We start from the raw sequence: 18,693 nt of genomic DNA, 5'->3' as shown, positions 1-18,693 counted from the left end.
CAACTTTATCAGGAGCCACCAGCAGGGACTCGGGGAAAGTTTGTTCACCAGGGCCCCCCTTGGAGTCACCAGGAACAATGGCCACAAGATGAGGGAGGATAGGTTTAGGTTAGACATTAGGAAGAACTACTTCACTGTAAGGGTGGCCAGAGCCTGGAATAGGCTTTCCAGAGAGGTGGTGCTCTCACCTTCCCTGGAAAACTTCAAGAGGAGTCTGGATAGGCACCTGGCTGGGGTCTTATGACCCCTTCCACCCCCAGTGCTCCTTCCTGCCCATGACAGGGGGTCGGACTAGATGATGTGTCTAGGTCCCTTCCCACTCATTGATTCTATGATTCTGTAAGTTAGACTAATACGGAAACACTTCTCTACTCAGTATCATAAGTCATTAGATGGGATTCTACACTTTGATTTGTCATTTAGATGTGAAAATAAAGTTTCATCATTAAGTATTGCCTAATGAATATGCATTATAAGTGAAAAAAAACTAACAATTCATCTCTGATGATGGTCTTGTCTTTCATTCCAATTTACAGTATTTCTCTGCACATGTGCTCATTTATGGTACAAAGTTAGCTACAAGAGTAGCAGATGAGAAGCTCCTTCACACTATACTCCCCATTTGTGTAATTGTCTCTCCAGTAGGTTCTTGTTATAAATTATTAAGCTTACTGAAGCTTAAAGTGAAAACTGAAAGAAAGTTGCTGTTGAAAGCATCTACTCTCAAGCTGAATCAAAATGGTATGCACTCATTCCTACGTGTGATTCCTATATTATCTTTAGCAACTGTTCCCTTGAAAATATATGACAACGTGATTGCTGCCCTGGTCTTTATCTTTACAGGCAAACCAATAAAGAATAAGACATTTATATATTATTTCCACTTAATATACACATACTTATTTGGGACTGTGTGTGCTTTTAAATCCTTCAAAGACAAAAAGAGAAAGCTGATGAACAAAGTCAGCCAATGAAGACAAAGAACAGGGTTTTTTTTTCTTATCTGGAAGAACAAGCTCCTGATTTTTTTATGCTTGGAGCAAATTAAATGATCTTGATGAAACTCTCATTTGCTTGTTCTGTTACTAACTAATGACTTAGTTACAAACTAATAACCTACTTCAAAGGCTATTGTAGTTATTGGAAGTTTGGAACAGGTCCTAACGTATTTTGTCCTAACATAGCTTGTCCATGCGTTTCACTGACCACCTTGAAAAAAAAGCACCCATTGCAACGAAGGTTGCTCCTTAAATACTGTTCAAGGGACATTCTCATCTTAAGGGAGACAAGTTCAGGAGATATACAGTATCAAATATTTCAGGTTGATTAATCAGCTTTGAAATAGATACCGAAAGCCTTGTCTAAATTAGACTTGTTCATTAAACAAAGTTAGATTGAATACCTAAAATAGCACTTTTTGAAGTGTTCACAAAGCTCAGATCTTACATGATTAAATTCTGTCAAAGCTCAGTGTTCTGTTTAACCTGCATATTTTTACCAGAAGATTTATAAACAACTAGAAAGTTTAATTTGAAAATAATTGCTCATGGCTTCTTCACTGCACTGCCACTAGCTGGTGTGTGGATGACGTTAAATACAAACTGTCCATGAAGAACTTTACTTATTTTCTTATTTCAGAATCCACAACCATATTAATTCAATATGGAGCAAACAGTACCCTTTCTCTCTCACTGTGCCAATCTCACATGCAACACAGAGGACAAAGATTGGTGATTTGTCCATTTAAGCAACATACTCAGTGACTGATAGAATTCCCTATCGATGATCGCCTGAAAAAAGGAAGAAATATATTTAAGGGGGAAAAAATAAATCTTTGCCCAGAGTCTCTCTCCTGCCTTCTGTCTGTCTTGCCAAATTATCTATCTGAAAGACAGGACCTTGCATCTACACTAACAAATCTCATGACAGTAATTAAGACAGATCTATTTCTAGCTCAGAAGTTCCAACACAGGGCTTCATGGTGACCTACAAGACAAGGAGATAGCAAAAGCACTCCAGCAAAAGGTATTTTCATACTGTAAATCTAGCACTCTTTCTTCCCCAGAACTGATGGAAGATGGTAAGCAGCAACCAGAGTAAGAGCACTGTATTGAAAAATTAATTCTTTATTCTATTTCAGGAGTTAGTTCCCTAAAGATTTTCAGCCTACATAGGGTCCAAGGAAGAAATATGAAAAGGAATGGTACATCAGACCACAGCAGATAAGTGTTTAGTACCTCCGCAGGTAGCAAAATCACAACACTAACGAGGCTATATAAAAAGACCTGTAGGAAAGTAAGACTCAAGAGAGGCATCACAGGGAAAAACCCCATGGAGATCTGCACTTAAAGTGTGTGTGTGTGTGTGTGTGTGTGTGTGTGTGTGTGTGTGTGTGTGTGTGTGTGTGTGTGTGTGTGTGTGTGTGTGTGTGTGTGTTCAAATAGGGATATGGTTCTATTACATGAAAAGGAGTGTGGGGAGCAAAGGGCAAGTGAGTGCAGTTATCCATGACTTTCAGAAGCTGTTAAAAAAAAGATCCAATTTTCTGACAGACTCGTCCTGTGCCCTTGTGTATTCTTGATTCTATTTGATTAAGAGAAGCAGATAATAAATTAAATTGTATGCTATAAGTTGGATGTGCTTGTGGTAATTACATTCCCCTGTTTTCATTTTCATTGTGGCTCTCGTATTACACATCACATATTCCAGCCTGCAGAAACTGTTTTTTAACTTAGCGGTGCCCCAAGAAATATCAAAACCCTGAAGGTTCAACAGGATTTTCAAACTTCTCTCCCCCCTTTTACTTTTCCTTCTCTATTCTTTTCTTGATTTGATTACAAACTAAAATTAATTTCTTACTCTAACTTGATGTTTGTCAGATGCATAAGTGCTATTAAATGATTTAAGCATTATACACTGAGGAAACTCCTACTGGCTGTGCTGCTGAATTTCTCAGGTAAGATGCTTTTCAGTAAAGTGCAAATACCATTCAGCAATATAGCAGGCAGAGTAGGAGGCTGGCAGGGAAGAGGTCAATGAAACAGGTATCATTATTATAAGAACTGTATGTTCTAAATAATTCTAGCACACATCTCTATTACATAAAATGTCCTGGTGGATTTGACAAGGAGGCTTAATGCAGAAAATTACCTGCATTATGAATCTTAACATTTTTCATTTCACAAAAGTCTAAAAATTAGAGATTATGTCAACATAAATCAAAACTTTGTAATACTATATTAAGATTTGGCCCATTGCTTCACACTGATCATTATATTCCATTATCACAATACTTTAGTACACAAGTATACATTCTGTTTTCCCAACAATATTCATTTTCTTTTAATTAAAATAAATGAGTGTTTCTCAAGCTGGAAGACCAGGGTCTCTATGAGAACAAAGAATATTTTTTCCCCAATCATTTTCACTTTATATTCATCAAAGATCAATCTAGTTTAAAAATAAACATCCATTAGTTTTATATGTATTTGCTAAAACAAAATTTACCCATAAAATTTAAGATAGCAGGATTGTCCAAATGCTTAGAATTTTCTTCCAAAACATGTGGTAAGGGACATGTAGTGAAAAAATTCCCCTCTTTTAAAATATTAACATCAAAATACTGTGTTTACATTAGGGAGGTTTTGGCACAAAAGATCTTCCATGCTTTCAGCCAATAGGGTTTAATCAAGGAAAATGTTTATTTTAATGAAGTTCAAGATACATGAGTTTAGGAGAACAGAGTTTTAGAGAAGGGAAAATCATAGTAAGTTTGGAATAACAAAGTCAGAGTGAGAAATAAGGAGGAAACAGAAATTCTGTGAAACAACCAGTTAAGCTTACAGCACGCTCCAGATATTGCTGCCAAATCTCTTCTGCTATTTAACTGATGGCTGAAATTTTCCCATTGTCATTCAAATCCAGAAGTCTTCTTATATAAGCTCTTTTGAGCATGAAATGTGTTAACAAGTTTGTTAATAAGAAGGTTAAGCAGACAAGACAGATGTAGCAGCTTTCCAGTATTAAATGTGACTTTGTCCCTATTACAGGTTTGCAATAAACTGAAGGACTCTCAGGAACTGATAAAATAACATCACAGAAGAAAGCCTGATTATGAGATGCTCAGAACTTGATTTCCAGATCAGTAATTATTCCCTGAAGTGCAACAAAGTGCTTTAAGAAAATGGGATTTTGCCCAAATACATTAAGACACAAACTGAAAAATGTGGACCTAAAGGATAAACTCCCTATAAAGTTTAGTTTATTTGCATCCACCTGTACTTCACTCAAACTATTAACACATTTAAGTCTGAATCATGTCCTAAACCAAATATCCAGATTCCCAATTCCTCAGCTACTTTGGGGGTGGGGGGAAGGGAGTGATGGGTCAAGGGGTGGTAATTCTGGGTGAATCTGACTTTCATTGCCATGTATGTAACGGGCCCAGCCAGAACTCTGAATCAATACACCTCTGAATGTTTTAGGCATTGAAATCTGGATCCTAATTCTTCAGGCACATTTCAATAAAAGCCTGAGAAACATCTGCAAACAGCACTGGGATGCAACTGGAAAGAAAAGAGCAAATGTTGCTGCCTTTCTCAATACCTGTGGCTCTACTTTGGGAAATGTGTGACCACACATTTCACTTATTTTATCTATCAGTCCCTTTTTATTACACTGCCTACAGGACCAAGACTCAAATTTTAAAGTCCACCTAGTACACGCAGCATGGTAAACATACTGAATTATCTTGTATTATGAAACTTGCAGATAATTTTATATCCATGAAATGTAAAGGTTTAAAAGCTGTTTGACTTTGATTGATAATTAATGATAATCAAATGACTACCAATTAAGTTGACAGGTGATATGCACACATTGATTTAGATTACAATGTATGTAGTTCTTGCTTCTTCACCTGATTTGATAAATTAAATAAATAAACAGCTGAACCAAGTGTATGAGCAGTTCACTTTCCCTGTACAGAGATCAAATGGTAATGCACTTGTGATTTTTTTCACATGAATCAAAAGGGCTGCTTGGCTTCATGTCAATAGTGTATGACCTCATTATTACGGAGGCCAGAACAGGTCAGATAACTTAAAAGTTAGCTTAAATGTACCTTGAAAAACAAATTATTTGAAATAACCATAATATATTATATTTTGAAAGAATAAATACATGCATTTTAAAGTAAAACACCTCTTTATCTTTCCCTTGCAAGAATCAAAAGCATTACAAACAAATTCAACCGCTAGATCTATCCTCTTAAACTGATTTAGTTCATAAAACTCATGATTTAGGTATTGGTGGAGAAAACCAGAATATATGAAAAACATGTTTTAAATGGTGGAAAGTAAATCACACAATCCATTAAAAAAAAATCAGTAGTATTTTTCTTTTGATAAGAAAAAAATATCTCAAATCCTTTTTACAAGCAAACTATCCTATACGTCCTGCAATAATTTCGTCATTCGCTTATTTAAAACATAATATTATAGTAAAGTAATATATTAAATAATATTAAATGACAGTAATATATACAAAATAATAAATCAATAAAAGCATTTTTTTTTATATTTATCTCTAAGGGCAGATGGGCCAATGGCAGCTAAAAATGAAGAATGGAAACATAAGCATACGTAACAAGACTGTTCCAGCACCCTATATTACCTCACCGAATACATTTTGCTTTCAAATTAATGGATAAAGCTGGGAAAGAAACACAGATTTAAATGACTTTATACGGGCTTTTCTTCCAGTTGAAGTGACTTGATTTCTTGGAGAAGAACTGCTCACTTCGCTAAGGCTGCATATGCAAGTTCAAGGAATCTGGGAGAATTCTCCCAGGTTTGTGCTTCTGGTAGAGTTTTTGGTTGTAGCTGTGTTGGTCTAAGGACATAGGCAGGCAAGCTTCTTTGAGTAGATGTGATATCTTTTATTAGACCAACTGAGTGGCTAGAAAAAAGGTTCTTTGCAAGCTTTCGGGCACAAGCACCCTTTGTCAGGTATAGGGTGCCTCTGCTGTTCTGAGATCTCCATTCCTATGCCTGAAGAAGGGCGCTTGTGCTCGAAAGCTTGCAAAGAACTTTTTTCCCCAGCTACTCAGGTGGTCTAATAAAAGATATCATATCTACCCAAAGAAGTTTGCCATCTTCTGGTAGAAACACTTTTCTGGGGACACCTAAATACACATTTGAGTGCTGAGTCCCTGAAGAGCAGAGAGCCTTCAGTGCTGACACTGCACAGCCAGAGGGACCCTATGCACACATCTCAGCATGTGTAGGAGAGAGAACAGCAGTAGTGCACAGGACCTGGGTGTACAGATGTTTCCTCTTCCAGGAGAAACTCTCTTAGGAGTGATTTAACCCTGATTGTTCCTAAGTTATTTCTCTCTTGGAGCAGCCATTTTTATTATGGGAGAAAAATCCTGAACATCTGTACACTCGTGGTTTCTCCCAGGAAAAACCAATGCCTGTACACAGCCTAAATGATGCCTCCAGCTAAATAAATATTGCCAGTTTATGCCATTACTTTCTGGAAGCATGAAATTTATGTAAGTGTTTTTAGTGTCCTGATTATTCTCTTTAACTGGATCTAAAATTCAGTGTTGCAAACAATGAAGATTATACTAGAGAGCTGGCCTCCCCCAGTTGCTCTAATTCTATGATTTACTTACACACTTCCTGTGGTAGAGCTGCTATCTGTGACCAAAGAGCCATTTGTCCTTTCCATTTGGGCCAGCCTGAAAAAAAGGGGCAACGTGACTATGGGAAACCATAGAGATCAGACTAGTACCTAAAATGCTTCAGATCTGGTTGTAACAGGTGATGGGTCTAAGTTCTTAAGTCACTGGTTGTTCACACAGAGAGAGAACCTAGCTGAATGATGACTTTAACTTACGCTATAATCAATGATAGGGGCTTCAGGTTTTTAACATAATTAAAAATACAGTGAAACAAAAGACCTACAAAAACTGAAATTCCCTCTTTCTCCATGTAAGGAGTATTCATAAGATGTACTGAAACCTGTAAACCATTCTCTCTCTAAGGATAAAGAATAAAATGTAGGCCTTCTGTAATTTCCAAGATTCTAGGCAACTCCAAGGCACCTAGAGACTATACAGACAATTTACAACTTGCATTAAATTAGACTGCAGCAATCCTAGTATGCATCACTGGCAGCCGGGGCAGGGGCCCTAGGGGTCCTTTTTCTTTCAAGGAAGTGTCCTCCCCACTGACCACACTTTTCCTCCTCTTGGCTCTTCAGCAGACCAGTTTCAAGAGAAGGGTTGGAGAGTGAGCTGGGCAATATCTAGCCCATGGCATGATGCACTTTGCTGGGAAGTGTGAGTCCAAAATCATTCCCTGCTTCCAAAAGCTGGGTCTGTGACTCCTGAGTTAAGTGACTAACCCACAGGCTAATAAGTTAAAAGGTGGAAGGGCCATCATTCTCCTGCTCCTTTGGCCCCAAGCAGTCACTAGTCAGTTTTATTCTGACCACACTTCTGGGGATTTACTGGCTATTACACACCAACTTGTATATTTTTTCCCCATGGACCATGTGTGGGCAGAAGGGAGGCTTCTGAGCATGTTTTGCAGGGAAATGCAGGGCAAGTATAGCTACACAGGTGGAAATAAAATCTAAATTCTGCATAAGTACCAAAAACAGAGAAGCTCTTTTCTCTACATAAATGGCATCTGTTCCATGCAATTAGTTATTTTACAGTTTTAGCCCTTAATAAGATGCTTTGCTGTTGATGGTTACAGGAGAAGGACCAAACATGTTAACTGTCAAATGAAAATTATGAAGTTGTCACTGGTATCAGGTAACATCTTGAGTGTTAATTTATCCATTTTGTATGGGTAATTGTTGCGTTTCTGTTTGAATTTGCCCATACAGCTAAGCTGTTTTTAAAATGGTTTTGAAGCTGTCTTTTTTTTTTCCTTTATGGTACTTGCAGATAAATAATGTAATGGCAAGACAGTCAGCATCAAGCAGTCTGGCATAGTAAATACATGCTTTGCATTTCTCTTTTAAAGCTACAGAAATGAAATTTGGGTAGACTGGGAACCACAACAAAAGTGGTCTAAAGCAAAATGTGGAAGATACTGTTTTAGGTATAAATCAGCTTCTCTGCTGTTTGAAGGTAAATTGTAATCACAAACCTCCAGAGAGGCTCTGGAGTATTTTTGACCAGTGCTCAACTTCCCAGTTGTCCTGGCCAGAGAGAAAAGGACTGTCCATAAACAATGTGGAATTGAGCGTATCCAGGCAGTCAAGTCACTTTGTCTTAAAAAGATGTGCTAGGGTGCTAACCCCAAATTGTCTTCAGAGTGAAGGGTGGAAAGAGAATCATATTTATATGTCTCATATTTATGACAATTCACAAATTTGATTTGGAATGAAATATCACTGTTTAACGTGGAAATACAATTTTTGCCTCAAGTGGCTCTAAGAAAGCATCTGTAACAAATGATATTATGTCCCCAAGAGTTATGAACTACGCCAAGACAAATTTCTGGTAAAAAATATACCATATATTTACTAACAGTTGTCAGCAATTCTTTCCCAAAGGAGATAGCATGTACCATACAGAAATCTCTTAGAATTTCAAGACACTTGAGACAAAGTCACTTTATCCTTTTCCATGGCTGATTTGAGACTGTTCCCCAAAGAAGTATTAAGAGCTATGTCTCATCTACTTTTTACATGACTCAAGCCTGAGATTACTGCATTTTTTGGGAGTTTATTCTGAAGACTAATATACCATTTACCCTGACCTAAAAAAACAGATGCAACTGAACTCCATACAGTCTCAGTTTGTTTGAAGAACAAATTAGAAGTCACTTTATTTCTTAATTATTTTGCCCTCCTCTAAAGTTCACTGTCAATTACTAGTATTAGTTTAGCCACTGAAGTCAAAATGAATAATACATGTGGCTAAAGAAGTAGTATTTATCCTGTAGTGGGTTTATGTATGATGATGAGTCACATCAGAGGTAAGACACAGGAAGACAAAACAGAAGGATGCTAATGTTCTAGTAACACCTCAGAGTAATGCTATACTACTATCCAGTCCATCTTGACTGATGACAGGTTTAATGATACTGAATGAAGCAGATGCATCAAATTTTAGCCTGGATAACTCTTGAGCTCCCAAAGATGCAATTTAACCTTGGGTTTAGAGAAGCCGTTCTTCCCTCTCCAATAAAAAATGTCCACTTAGCATGAAATATATTCAACTCAGCAGGGATCAAAACATAGTGGGATGTTATATAAGGTGACAGCCATATGAAGTCTGTATGTCTCTTACCTGGTAGCATACTGCTCTATCCTGGAGTGTGTGTCATCATGAAATAGCTGTGGAGACTGGGAAGGGCTATTAAGAGAAAATAATCAAACATAATTTTAAGAGTGTCTAACATACTCAAATTACAGGGCAAGAGAAGTGTTTCTTTGAATATATTAGACTGATAAAAAAGGGGTTTTATTTCATTTGTTTGTTTAAAAAGAACGTTAGGAGAGTTTTAGCCAGCTGCATGCAGCAGGTTAAACAAACAGGCCAGCCACTATTCAGCTTTAAGGGAACAGTCAGCATATTAGCTTTCCAGACACAGGGGTTGTGCATACTCACTCATACTGTTCTGGCCACATACTGATGAGTGTGATAGGACTGCAGGGAAGAAAAAAAGAGAAGGAAACGACAGAACAAAAACTTTAATGCTACTGTAGTAATAGAAAGGTGAAAAAGCACAAACTATCTAACCATCAGCATACCCAGATGTTTTACATCAGCAACAAGTATGACAGAAAAGCAGCAGCTACACAGACTGCAATGTGCCATGTAGAAGACAGGAGATTAACTGATACAAAGGATGTTAAAATGCATTAACAGTATCAAAAAATACAAAACAGCATCACAGATGTAATCTTAGGTTTAGACTTTTTTTCTTTAAGTGCTGGGACTATTGATTAAGCCTATTGATGAAAGTGAACTTATAAAAGTGCATCCTTGCAGGAAAAAAAATTAAAATGCAAAAAGAAGGTTAATGCCACTATATGGAAAGCTTATTTTTTGACTGAACATCAAATAGGAAATGCAAGCAAGTACTCTATGACGTGATTGATGATTCTTTTAAAGAGAAAATATTTATGGATGTGTTATTGCTTATGAAAGGGAAGTATGAACAGCACTGACTACAGCAACGTTATGTAAGCAAACCATATATACGCCTCCCACATAGCTGGATAAACAGACATCTTTCCCTGCTGTCCCAAAACTTGGCAAGATTGGCAGCATCTGGTTATGGCAAAGCAACTTGCTTTGTTTGTTTGTTTATTTAATAAGCATTAGTTTAAGACTTCTTATGCAAGAAATAATGACATTTGAAAGCTGGCACCAAACTAAAATCCTGATATATACTTTGCCATTTAAATGTGTACCTTCATTTCTTGGGCTAAGTGCAGACATTCACAAGAGATAGGGGGAGGTTAAATATGGTTCAAAATGATCACCTGATGCAACTTAGCTCACCCTGGTATGGATCTTACACTCCGACCCGGTCTCAGTGACCGGAAATCATCTAAACCCATTACTGCACAGAAGTTCTGAGCACACAGACCGGTGTAAAAATTCCAGTCTAAGATGACCCCCCAGTCATCTTGGTGCAGGGGGCTGGACCCGATGATCTTCCAAGGTCCTTTACAGCTTTACAATCTATAAATCTATTAATCGAGACTGGGACTGATGTAGTATCAGACTCACTCGATCTAGGTTAGACACAGTCATGGAACTTCTGTATAGTTACCTATGCAGCCCTAGCCCCAGCCCCAGGCCCAGGGCTGCACTTTTCACCTCTCCCCTCCTACCCACCACTATTTTCAGCTCCCTGGCCCTTTGCCCTCCCCCTCCCCACCTTAGACCAGCCAGCCTCCCTAGCCCTCATCCTGAAGGCTGCTCTGGGTGCCACCAGTTTTATCAGCACTCACTGATGCCAGAAGCTGAGGAAGTAAGTCCCGGTGCAAGGGGTGGGGTGGGGGAGGGGTTTTCCAGGGGTTACAGAGCAGCCAAAAATTGCCCCTGGTCCTCCCCAAATGTCCCAGTGGACCCAGCAAGCTTCCCCAATCCCACCAAACCCTCCTGTATGCCAGGTACCCCCTGCAGATGCCACCTGCATCCCTGATCCCACCAATCCATCCCCCAGCCCTGCCTGGCCCCATTCCCCCAATGCCCCTGCTAGCTACCCCATCCTGACTTATCTTAGATCAGGTGGCCATTTTGAACAAGATCTAATCTCCCCCCTAACCTCCCTGAATATCTGTGCTTAGCCTTAAGGTTCTTTCTTTTTTTCACCTCCCTGCACAGGAAGTTTTCATTCACTTTCTGAAGTCCTGTTCATACTGTCCTATAAACATGATAAACAATTCTACTCCGACCTGAAATTCCAGGATGTCAGGAAAAGTCAATCAATAGAATGAGTCTTATCTTACTGGTGCGTCTTAATTTTTTTCTAAGAGTAACCATTATTAAATCTGGTTTGCTAAGGCAAGTAAAAAAAATCCGAACATCTCTAGAAGAGGAACTTCATATTTATAAATAGGTTGTGTGCAAAATAAATTGTATAAAAATGGTTCGAAGAAGATACTCCCTCATTTAGATATCCACGGTGGTGGTAGACTCTATCTATCTAGCTATAAAAAAGAATGAAGGAATGAACAAAAGAACTGGTAAACCTCACGTTGCCCATATTCAAACTTACGTTTCCAAATTATCGCCTTCAAGAACTGTTTGCACTGGTAGGTAGCCAAGTCGCGGGTGTTTAGCAAAATACTTCTTTGATCGGAACTTGTTCTTTAGCACCTTAGTGAAGTCCCGCACATCTTCTCCAGATGTTGTCTAAAATTTTAGAAGAATAATATTAGTAAACACTTCTAACTGGCACTGGGCTATATGGATGCTTAAATGACATTGGAAGAGATGACACTCATACACAAAAGAACTTCTAAATGCTGGTGATTTTAAGGGCTGACAATGCTGAAATGTGTAGCAGAAATAGTGGAAATACACATTTCTAAATTCTCTTATGCTAGCTTGACAATTCAGCAGTACTTAAACCTCATAATAATGTTTCATTATCAGTTATTTTCTAAAATATAAAGTAACTAAAAATGGGCCCATGAAATTATATACAAATTTAAAAAAGGAAAAGTTGATTTATTCAGAACTATAACCAATGTGTTTGCAAAAAAAGGAAAGCATTCACTTAACTAGCACCTATTCTGGAGCACAAGAACACTAGCCTCTTTGATTCATTTTCCTTTATATGAGTGTTGGTAAGGAAGTATATTCTATTGATTCAATTCATAAAATAAGTGCCAATACCCTTCTTCCTACCCTGGCTTTGAAAAAGTACCGTAGGAGACAGATGACTGAAATGAAGTATCAGTAGATTGCCTACTCATCGTGATTGATTTAATATTGCCTTAAAAAGGTATTATCTACCAAACAATTAAGGCACCCCTTCCTGCACTATTTCCACTAGTGATGCCTTCTCCTCAGGTTACCTGATCTAATCCTATTTATTACTTGTACTGTAATAGTACCCTGAGGTTACAACTAGAAATAAAATTCTACAGTATTGGGTATTATAGGAAGAGATAATAAATAGACCAGCCAGCCAAAGAGTAAAAAGGGAAACAGGGGTAATGAAGTGATTTGTCCATGACCATATAGCAGGTCACTTGACAACCAAAAAAGCTTTCTGGCCTCCTGACTCCCACACCTATGCTACCTATGAGATGCCTAAAGCCTAAACATGCAAAGTGACAGTCAGCACTGACATCAGAGAAGCCAGTTCTTCTCTCTCCACTGATGCTATCCTTTACAAACATATCAATATTTTTCCCTATTAAACATTTGGTACAAAAGCAAGAAAGGAAACACAAAAACACTTTTTAGGTGTTGTATAAGAATGAATATTCTTCCCCCCCAATCCCCAAAAAATAAAAACCCAAAACTAGAGGGAAGGAATAGCAGATTTTTTAAAAAACTTATACTGTTCCCATCTGGTCCACTTGTCACATTTTCAGCATTCTTTTAACTGTACTTCAAAATCAAAATGACCATTTCCTTCCAGTATCAGCTGTTCATTGAAGGCTGCAATGAAATCCATTGGCCCACATACTAGAAAGGCTTTCCAAACCATTATTTTTCAGGTTTCTCTCTCCTACTCATCCACCCACAAAATACAATTAAATGAACCAGCATAATATATGGTATCACCAAATTTCTATACATTCTATTTTTGGAGAAGCATGTCAGCATAAAGTGCTGCTAAAGCTGATAGGCATCCCCAGTAAAAGCAGAGCTATGAAAGATTTTTCAATCTTGCAATTTTTTTCCATTAAGTACTATGGCAACTTCAGAGTCAGTCAGGCAAACCTTTCTGGCATTTTACTTTCCATTGTGAAAATATGTATCTCCCCATCCCACCTGTGTAAGTATTTTAATGTAAATCAACCTGAATATGCCATTATATCTTTTTTATGAAACATCAAATGATTAAATGCAACACAGCCATGTGTGTTGGAAACAGTTTTTGCATAGGACGTTGAAGAACAACAAAGGGTACAATGAGCAGTAGAGAAGCAAGCAAATTTTGTAATTCTAAGGTGTGCAAACCCCCCAAAATTGAAAGCAGCTGGGCTTATGAAAGGACTTCACAAGATCATTACAGAAAGCATCTGCTGTACTCACTGATGGTCTGAACAATGAACTCAAATCTAAAAGGGTTACCTATTTTCACACTAAATAACCTGGACAGATGGGACTCTGCTACAAGGCCAATAAACTGAACTTCTAATTCTTGTGCATTATAAAAACAAATACCTTTTAATTTGCCAAACTGTTCTTCTGGGAGACCCTTCCATTTGGCATGACAGCCTGGCTTAATTCTTTAAAAGGATCAATTTGATCAAGGGACAAGGGAGAGAGGAAACACACTAAATACTGATATCATATGTATGTTGGGGGAATATTTTATACTAACTGTGAATAAGTCACACCTTGCAAGCTGCACTGAAGAAACAAGTGAATGCAATATACAATACAACTCAAATGGCAGCCTAGAGTGCAAGGAGGCTTTTTTTTTCTGCCAAAAGAAGAGACAAAGAGGAGCTCTCAGATAAAATTTGCACTGAAACCTACAGCAATCGTTTTGTACAGCTCCTTTATGACATGGCTTCTCAGCTCCTTCCGCTAATAAGCCAACTCCACAAAAGCCAGAGCGATGACAGCAAGACCAACTTCAGAAGCTCAAACATATCCACAGTGGAAAACTAAGTCAAAAAATATTTTTCAGTCTTGACTCAACTGCCTCAATATGACCAAGTCAACAAAGATGAGGCTGCATTTTTTGGCTGCAATGCAAAAAGGCTAAAAAGCTCTGTGACTGTAAGTCTTGAGGGGAGAATATGGAATAACACAAAGGTCAGCATCAGTACATTTCAATACCCAACCGGGAACAAACGGAATAATACATCAAATAAACTGAAATGGATATAACACCTTAAAAACCAATAAAACAATCTAAACCTTGTCAGACTTATTTTTAAAACAACAAAAGGCCAGGAAACACTGAAAAAGAGCTTGTGAATATAGGTAAAAAGAAACTATGATAATGTTGGATGTTCTAATTTTTCAGAAAGAAGACAGTGCTTACCAGGAAAAAACTACTACTATGGAACTATTATAATCAAACTTGAATATCTAAATTAAAAGATCAGCAGCTTTGCAATTCTTTTCCTACAACATCAATAATATAGTGATACTGAAAATCATGGTGTGGTTTCCCATCCCCTCCGATGCATAGCTTGCTATGCACAGCATTAGAATCGCCCTGCAAGTCTTCTCTTTGCTGTGGTTTTGTACTGTGTCTAGGCACAATAGCATCCTGCCCCATGGTATTACTACAACATATAAATAAACACTGGGCCAAACCACTATACCAGTGAACGTATTCATGCACCAGTGATTGAAAACATTTAGCATCTCCTAGAATCATAATTCACATTAGTGTCACACAAATATTCCCAGACAGTACCATATTTACTCATCTAAGTCAACCCTTAATTTATGACTCCCCAATAATTGGATTCTGTATATGAAAAATTTATAAATTTTAAAATTTTCCAGGTATAGAATCTAATTATCAGAGGGTTGTCTTAAATGTGTCCTCCTCCCACTGTTGTAGCAGGGAAAATAGTGGCTGGGTGGTCAGGTGGCCCCCTTGCCTTCTGCTTCCCTTGCCTCCCTCCCACTCCCAGCTCCCAACAGCCTCTGTCCCCCCTCCCCCCAACTTCTGCTCCCTCCCCTGCTGCTCCCTGCAGTCTCTGCTTCTCCCCGCCAGTCCTTACTGTCAGACAGTACTCGGGCTCCGTTCCCTCTCCCTCCTGGAGCACAGCACATGGAAGCTCATCCCTAGGTCATGCAGAAGTATCAGTCCTGATGATTAGCTGGGCAGGAGACAGAGTTTCCATGTGCTCCATGCCTGGGAGGGAATCCAGCCCAAGCTGGATCTGAGCTGTGCCTGACAATAAGGCTAGGGACAGACATTACACATAAGTGATCAGAAACAGGTTTAAACCTGTAACAAAACAGATGTTCAATGCACATAAACCAGTCTGAAAATGGCTGAAACCGGTCTGAGATAAACCTGGTTGAATGTAGTATCAGACTTAACTGATTTGGGTCAAACCAATTTATGCAATGTCTGTCCCAGACCCTTTGCTGGTTTAAGTTAAATCAGACACCCCCAGTATCCCAGCATGCTCTCTGGGCTGGGCAGGGGTCTCTGCCCCCTTTGCTCCCTGGCTGAGATTAGCAGCTCTGGCACAGATTTGCAGGCATAGCAGGGTCTACTGGCTTCTTCATACCCTACTCCACCCCTCGCTGCTCAAGCTGGAAATCCCCCCCTCCCATCTCCTACAGCATGGCCCTCAGCCCCAGGGCCCTAGGCATGTGGTGTGCTAGCTAATGCCGAGAGGTATCTGTGTGTGTGTCTCTCTCCAATTTTATTGGGACAGGCAGGCAGAACAATGCTTTTGGAGCTAATCAACAGATCAGCTGGTAAACTGTTTAAGAAGTTTGAACTAATGGAGAGAGGCCATTGTTTTGCTAATCTGGTGATAAAGACTTATCAGGGCCAGAGTCAGAGCCACAGCAGCTGCCTGCCCTCCTCTGCCCACCATTTTTATGTGAATCTAAAATGCTGATGGGGGGCTCATTTTAGATTTAAGTAAATATGATATTTTCAAGACAACATTTCAAGTAAGCTTCTATATTGTAATCTGTTCAGGTTTCTCTTGGTGATGCAGGGAGCTGCGTATTGCTCCTTCCTTCCCATGCACTCCTACTCTTGCTGTTAATCATACTGCTTCCTGGTTTCCTTGGAGTTTTCAACAGGAGAGAGCACACATGCTCCCTCCTTGGGACTCCAAGGAAGGATTCACTGGTAGAGACTTAGATATTTCAATCAGTTCAGTCATTAGCCACTCTAATTGCACTCCTGTTCCAGAGCACCGTGCATTTTACAAGTCTATTCAGGAAGATGATATGCATGTCCAGGGAGAATGGAAGTTATGGATACCAGCCACTTTCTAGATTGAATAGAACACAGTGAATGAGACAAAGAGTAGAAGACTCACTCTGTCAAACATGTACAGAAGGGATATAGAAAATAAAGTATTATTGTCTATATCCCTCTTATGCATGTTTGACATGTATATTAACACATATTTAAGTAGTACCAAACAAACTGGGTTGCTGACTCTGCCAGATACTGCACAAATTGAGTAAAAGATTGCACTAGAGGAAAGTATCATATTGTATGTGAACATGAAATGCAGTTGGACTGCAAGAAGATCTACTGCCCCACGGTTCAGGACAGCCTCATTACTCACAAGTAGTAAAGCCACTACTGAATTATTCCAGATAAGCAATTCCAAGCAAGCCTTTACAGAGCACCACAGCACTGTTCAGCCTCTATAACTGATGCAGAGCTTTACAAAAAGTTCAGATTAGAAAGGATTGAGTGAGTTTTGTTACCACTGGGTTTTGTACCCCTCTGCCTGTAAAATCAGGCACTGTGCTCAGTCCAACTGTAGTGGATGGAAAAGAAAATAGTTATTTATTAGCAAAGTCTAACAATTAAATAAAATAACTTTTACGTATGTAGGGTGTTAGGATCTTTAGATACAAAAATAGTTATAAACTACATAATTCATAGGAAAGCTTTCCCGTGTAGTTGTACAAGAAGTGAAAAGTTCTAATAGGGGAGCTTAAGACTCAGGGTCAGATATGCATGTAAGCAGTGTTTAAAGCTAAAATGTGCTTAAGTCCATTCCTACACAGCACAGCACTTAAACATGTGCTTAAATCCCATAGCCTTTTTTTTTTTTTTTTTTTTTAAGGTTGACTAATTCTAGTAAAGATGAGTTAGGAAGAAAACAAATGAAACTGTCAAAGGCGCATAAGAAAAGATTTTATCATTTTACCACTATGAGCAGGCCTTTCTGGAAGTGATGATTTTCTAATTTTTAGCTACAGTTGTTTCTTGCCAGTCTCTTCACTTAGAATACAGACCAAAGAAAAGAGATTCATTATGTCTTGCTGTGATTGAAAATGCTTTTTAAGAATATACCATACAGAAATCAATCTTTCCACAATTCCAAGAGCAACCTTTTTTTTTTTAATTTAGCAGAGAGGCTGGTGAACTTGTAGTAGACTGCTTAGGCCTAATATCTGAACAACTGTTATACAGGTAGAGGGAGGGAAAGGGTACAACAGGCACTTTCATACAACCGCTTGGATTCAAAGACTTATTCTGAACAGCTATCCAATCTTAAGGAATAGATGAATCTCTGGCCTCTGCAGCTGGAAATGATGTTGAAACAGTCAACTGCTTTCAGCACACTTGTTATTTTTCTCTTTTTTCCATCCAACCAAGTAATCTCGGTAATAACACAGGGTCAGGCTTCACATATCTATAAGCCTGTCAGGATGAAGGCAGTGTGAAGGAACCCTTTCCTATGCCATTGGGTTGCTTCCAAAATACTTAAACATGCTGCTTAAATTAACAAGAAGGTAACTCTGCCTCTTCTGAATGTGAAGGACAATTAAGGTATTTTGGAGGATTGCTATAGTGGAGGCATCCTAGGAGGCACAGTTCCTAGTAAGCTTTATTGTGTCTGAAGCATATTTTTCCCCTGGGGTCAGGCCAACATTTGACTAATAATCTCTGACATCTTGCGTATCATGTTATGAGTTTCTTCAGGGAAATAAAATGTTGGTCAGGTTCTTTGTAAGGTAAAATGTCAACTACAATTATGAAAACAAAGGAGCAATCCTCAGAGAAAAGTGCATTTGAAATGTTACAAGAAATTCCTAAACAGACACAAACTTGTATATTCTCATGTCATTTATGATAGCTCAACTTGTCAGGAGGAAGCTAAATTATAAAAGCTGCTAGTCACATACTGTAGGAAAAGTAATGAGAGAGTAAAAGAATTAGTAGTGATCTAACTGGAACAGGAGGTATTGAAAGTAAAAGGAAGGGACAAACATTCCAAAAAAGAGTAAATGACCCCAAGCCTTACCCTACTTTTACCTGCCTCAATGCTAATGTCCATATA

The 18,693-nt window shown here is 38.6% G+C and overlaps 1 protein-coding gene across 5 annotated transcripts in view; it reads right to left on the bottom strand.

Moving 5' to 3' along the window:
• UTRN (utrophin) overlaps positions 1-18,693 on the bottom strand; it is a 553,135-nt gene that overhangs the window by 27,722 nt on the left and 506,720 nt on the right. For 3 of the 5 annotated variants that reach the window (XM_090040990.1, XM_090040992.1, XM_090040989.1), the window contains 4 exons: positions 11,763-11,899; positions 9,638-9,676; positions 9,317-9,382; positions 6,680-6,745 (listed from right to left, as the gene is read on the bottom strand). In XM_090040990.1, the coding sequence (XP_089897116.1) occupies positions 6,680-6,745; positions 9,317-9,382; positions 9,638-9,676; positions 11,763-11,899 (308 nt within the window). Of the gene's footprint in view, positions 1-6,679; positions 6,746-9,316; positions 9,383-9,637; positions 9,677-11,758; positions 11,900-18,693 lie in introns of those variants that run through there. The other 2 variants (XM_090040991.1, XM_090040993.1) reach the window with 2 other exon arrangements.

The sequence above is a fragment of the Crocodylus siamensis genome, chromosome 1 (genome assembly GCF_052110815.1).
Source record: "Crocodylus siamensis isolate JL-2025a chromosome 1, ASM5211081v1, whole genome shotgun sequence".
Taxonomy (NCBI): Eukaryota; Metazoa; Chordata; order Crocodylia; family Crocodylidae; genus Crocodylus; species Crocodylus siamensis.
Note: the sequence above shows the minus strand (reverse complement) of the source record. Positions and strands in the feature narration are given on the sequence as shown.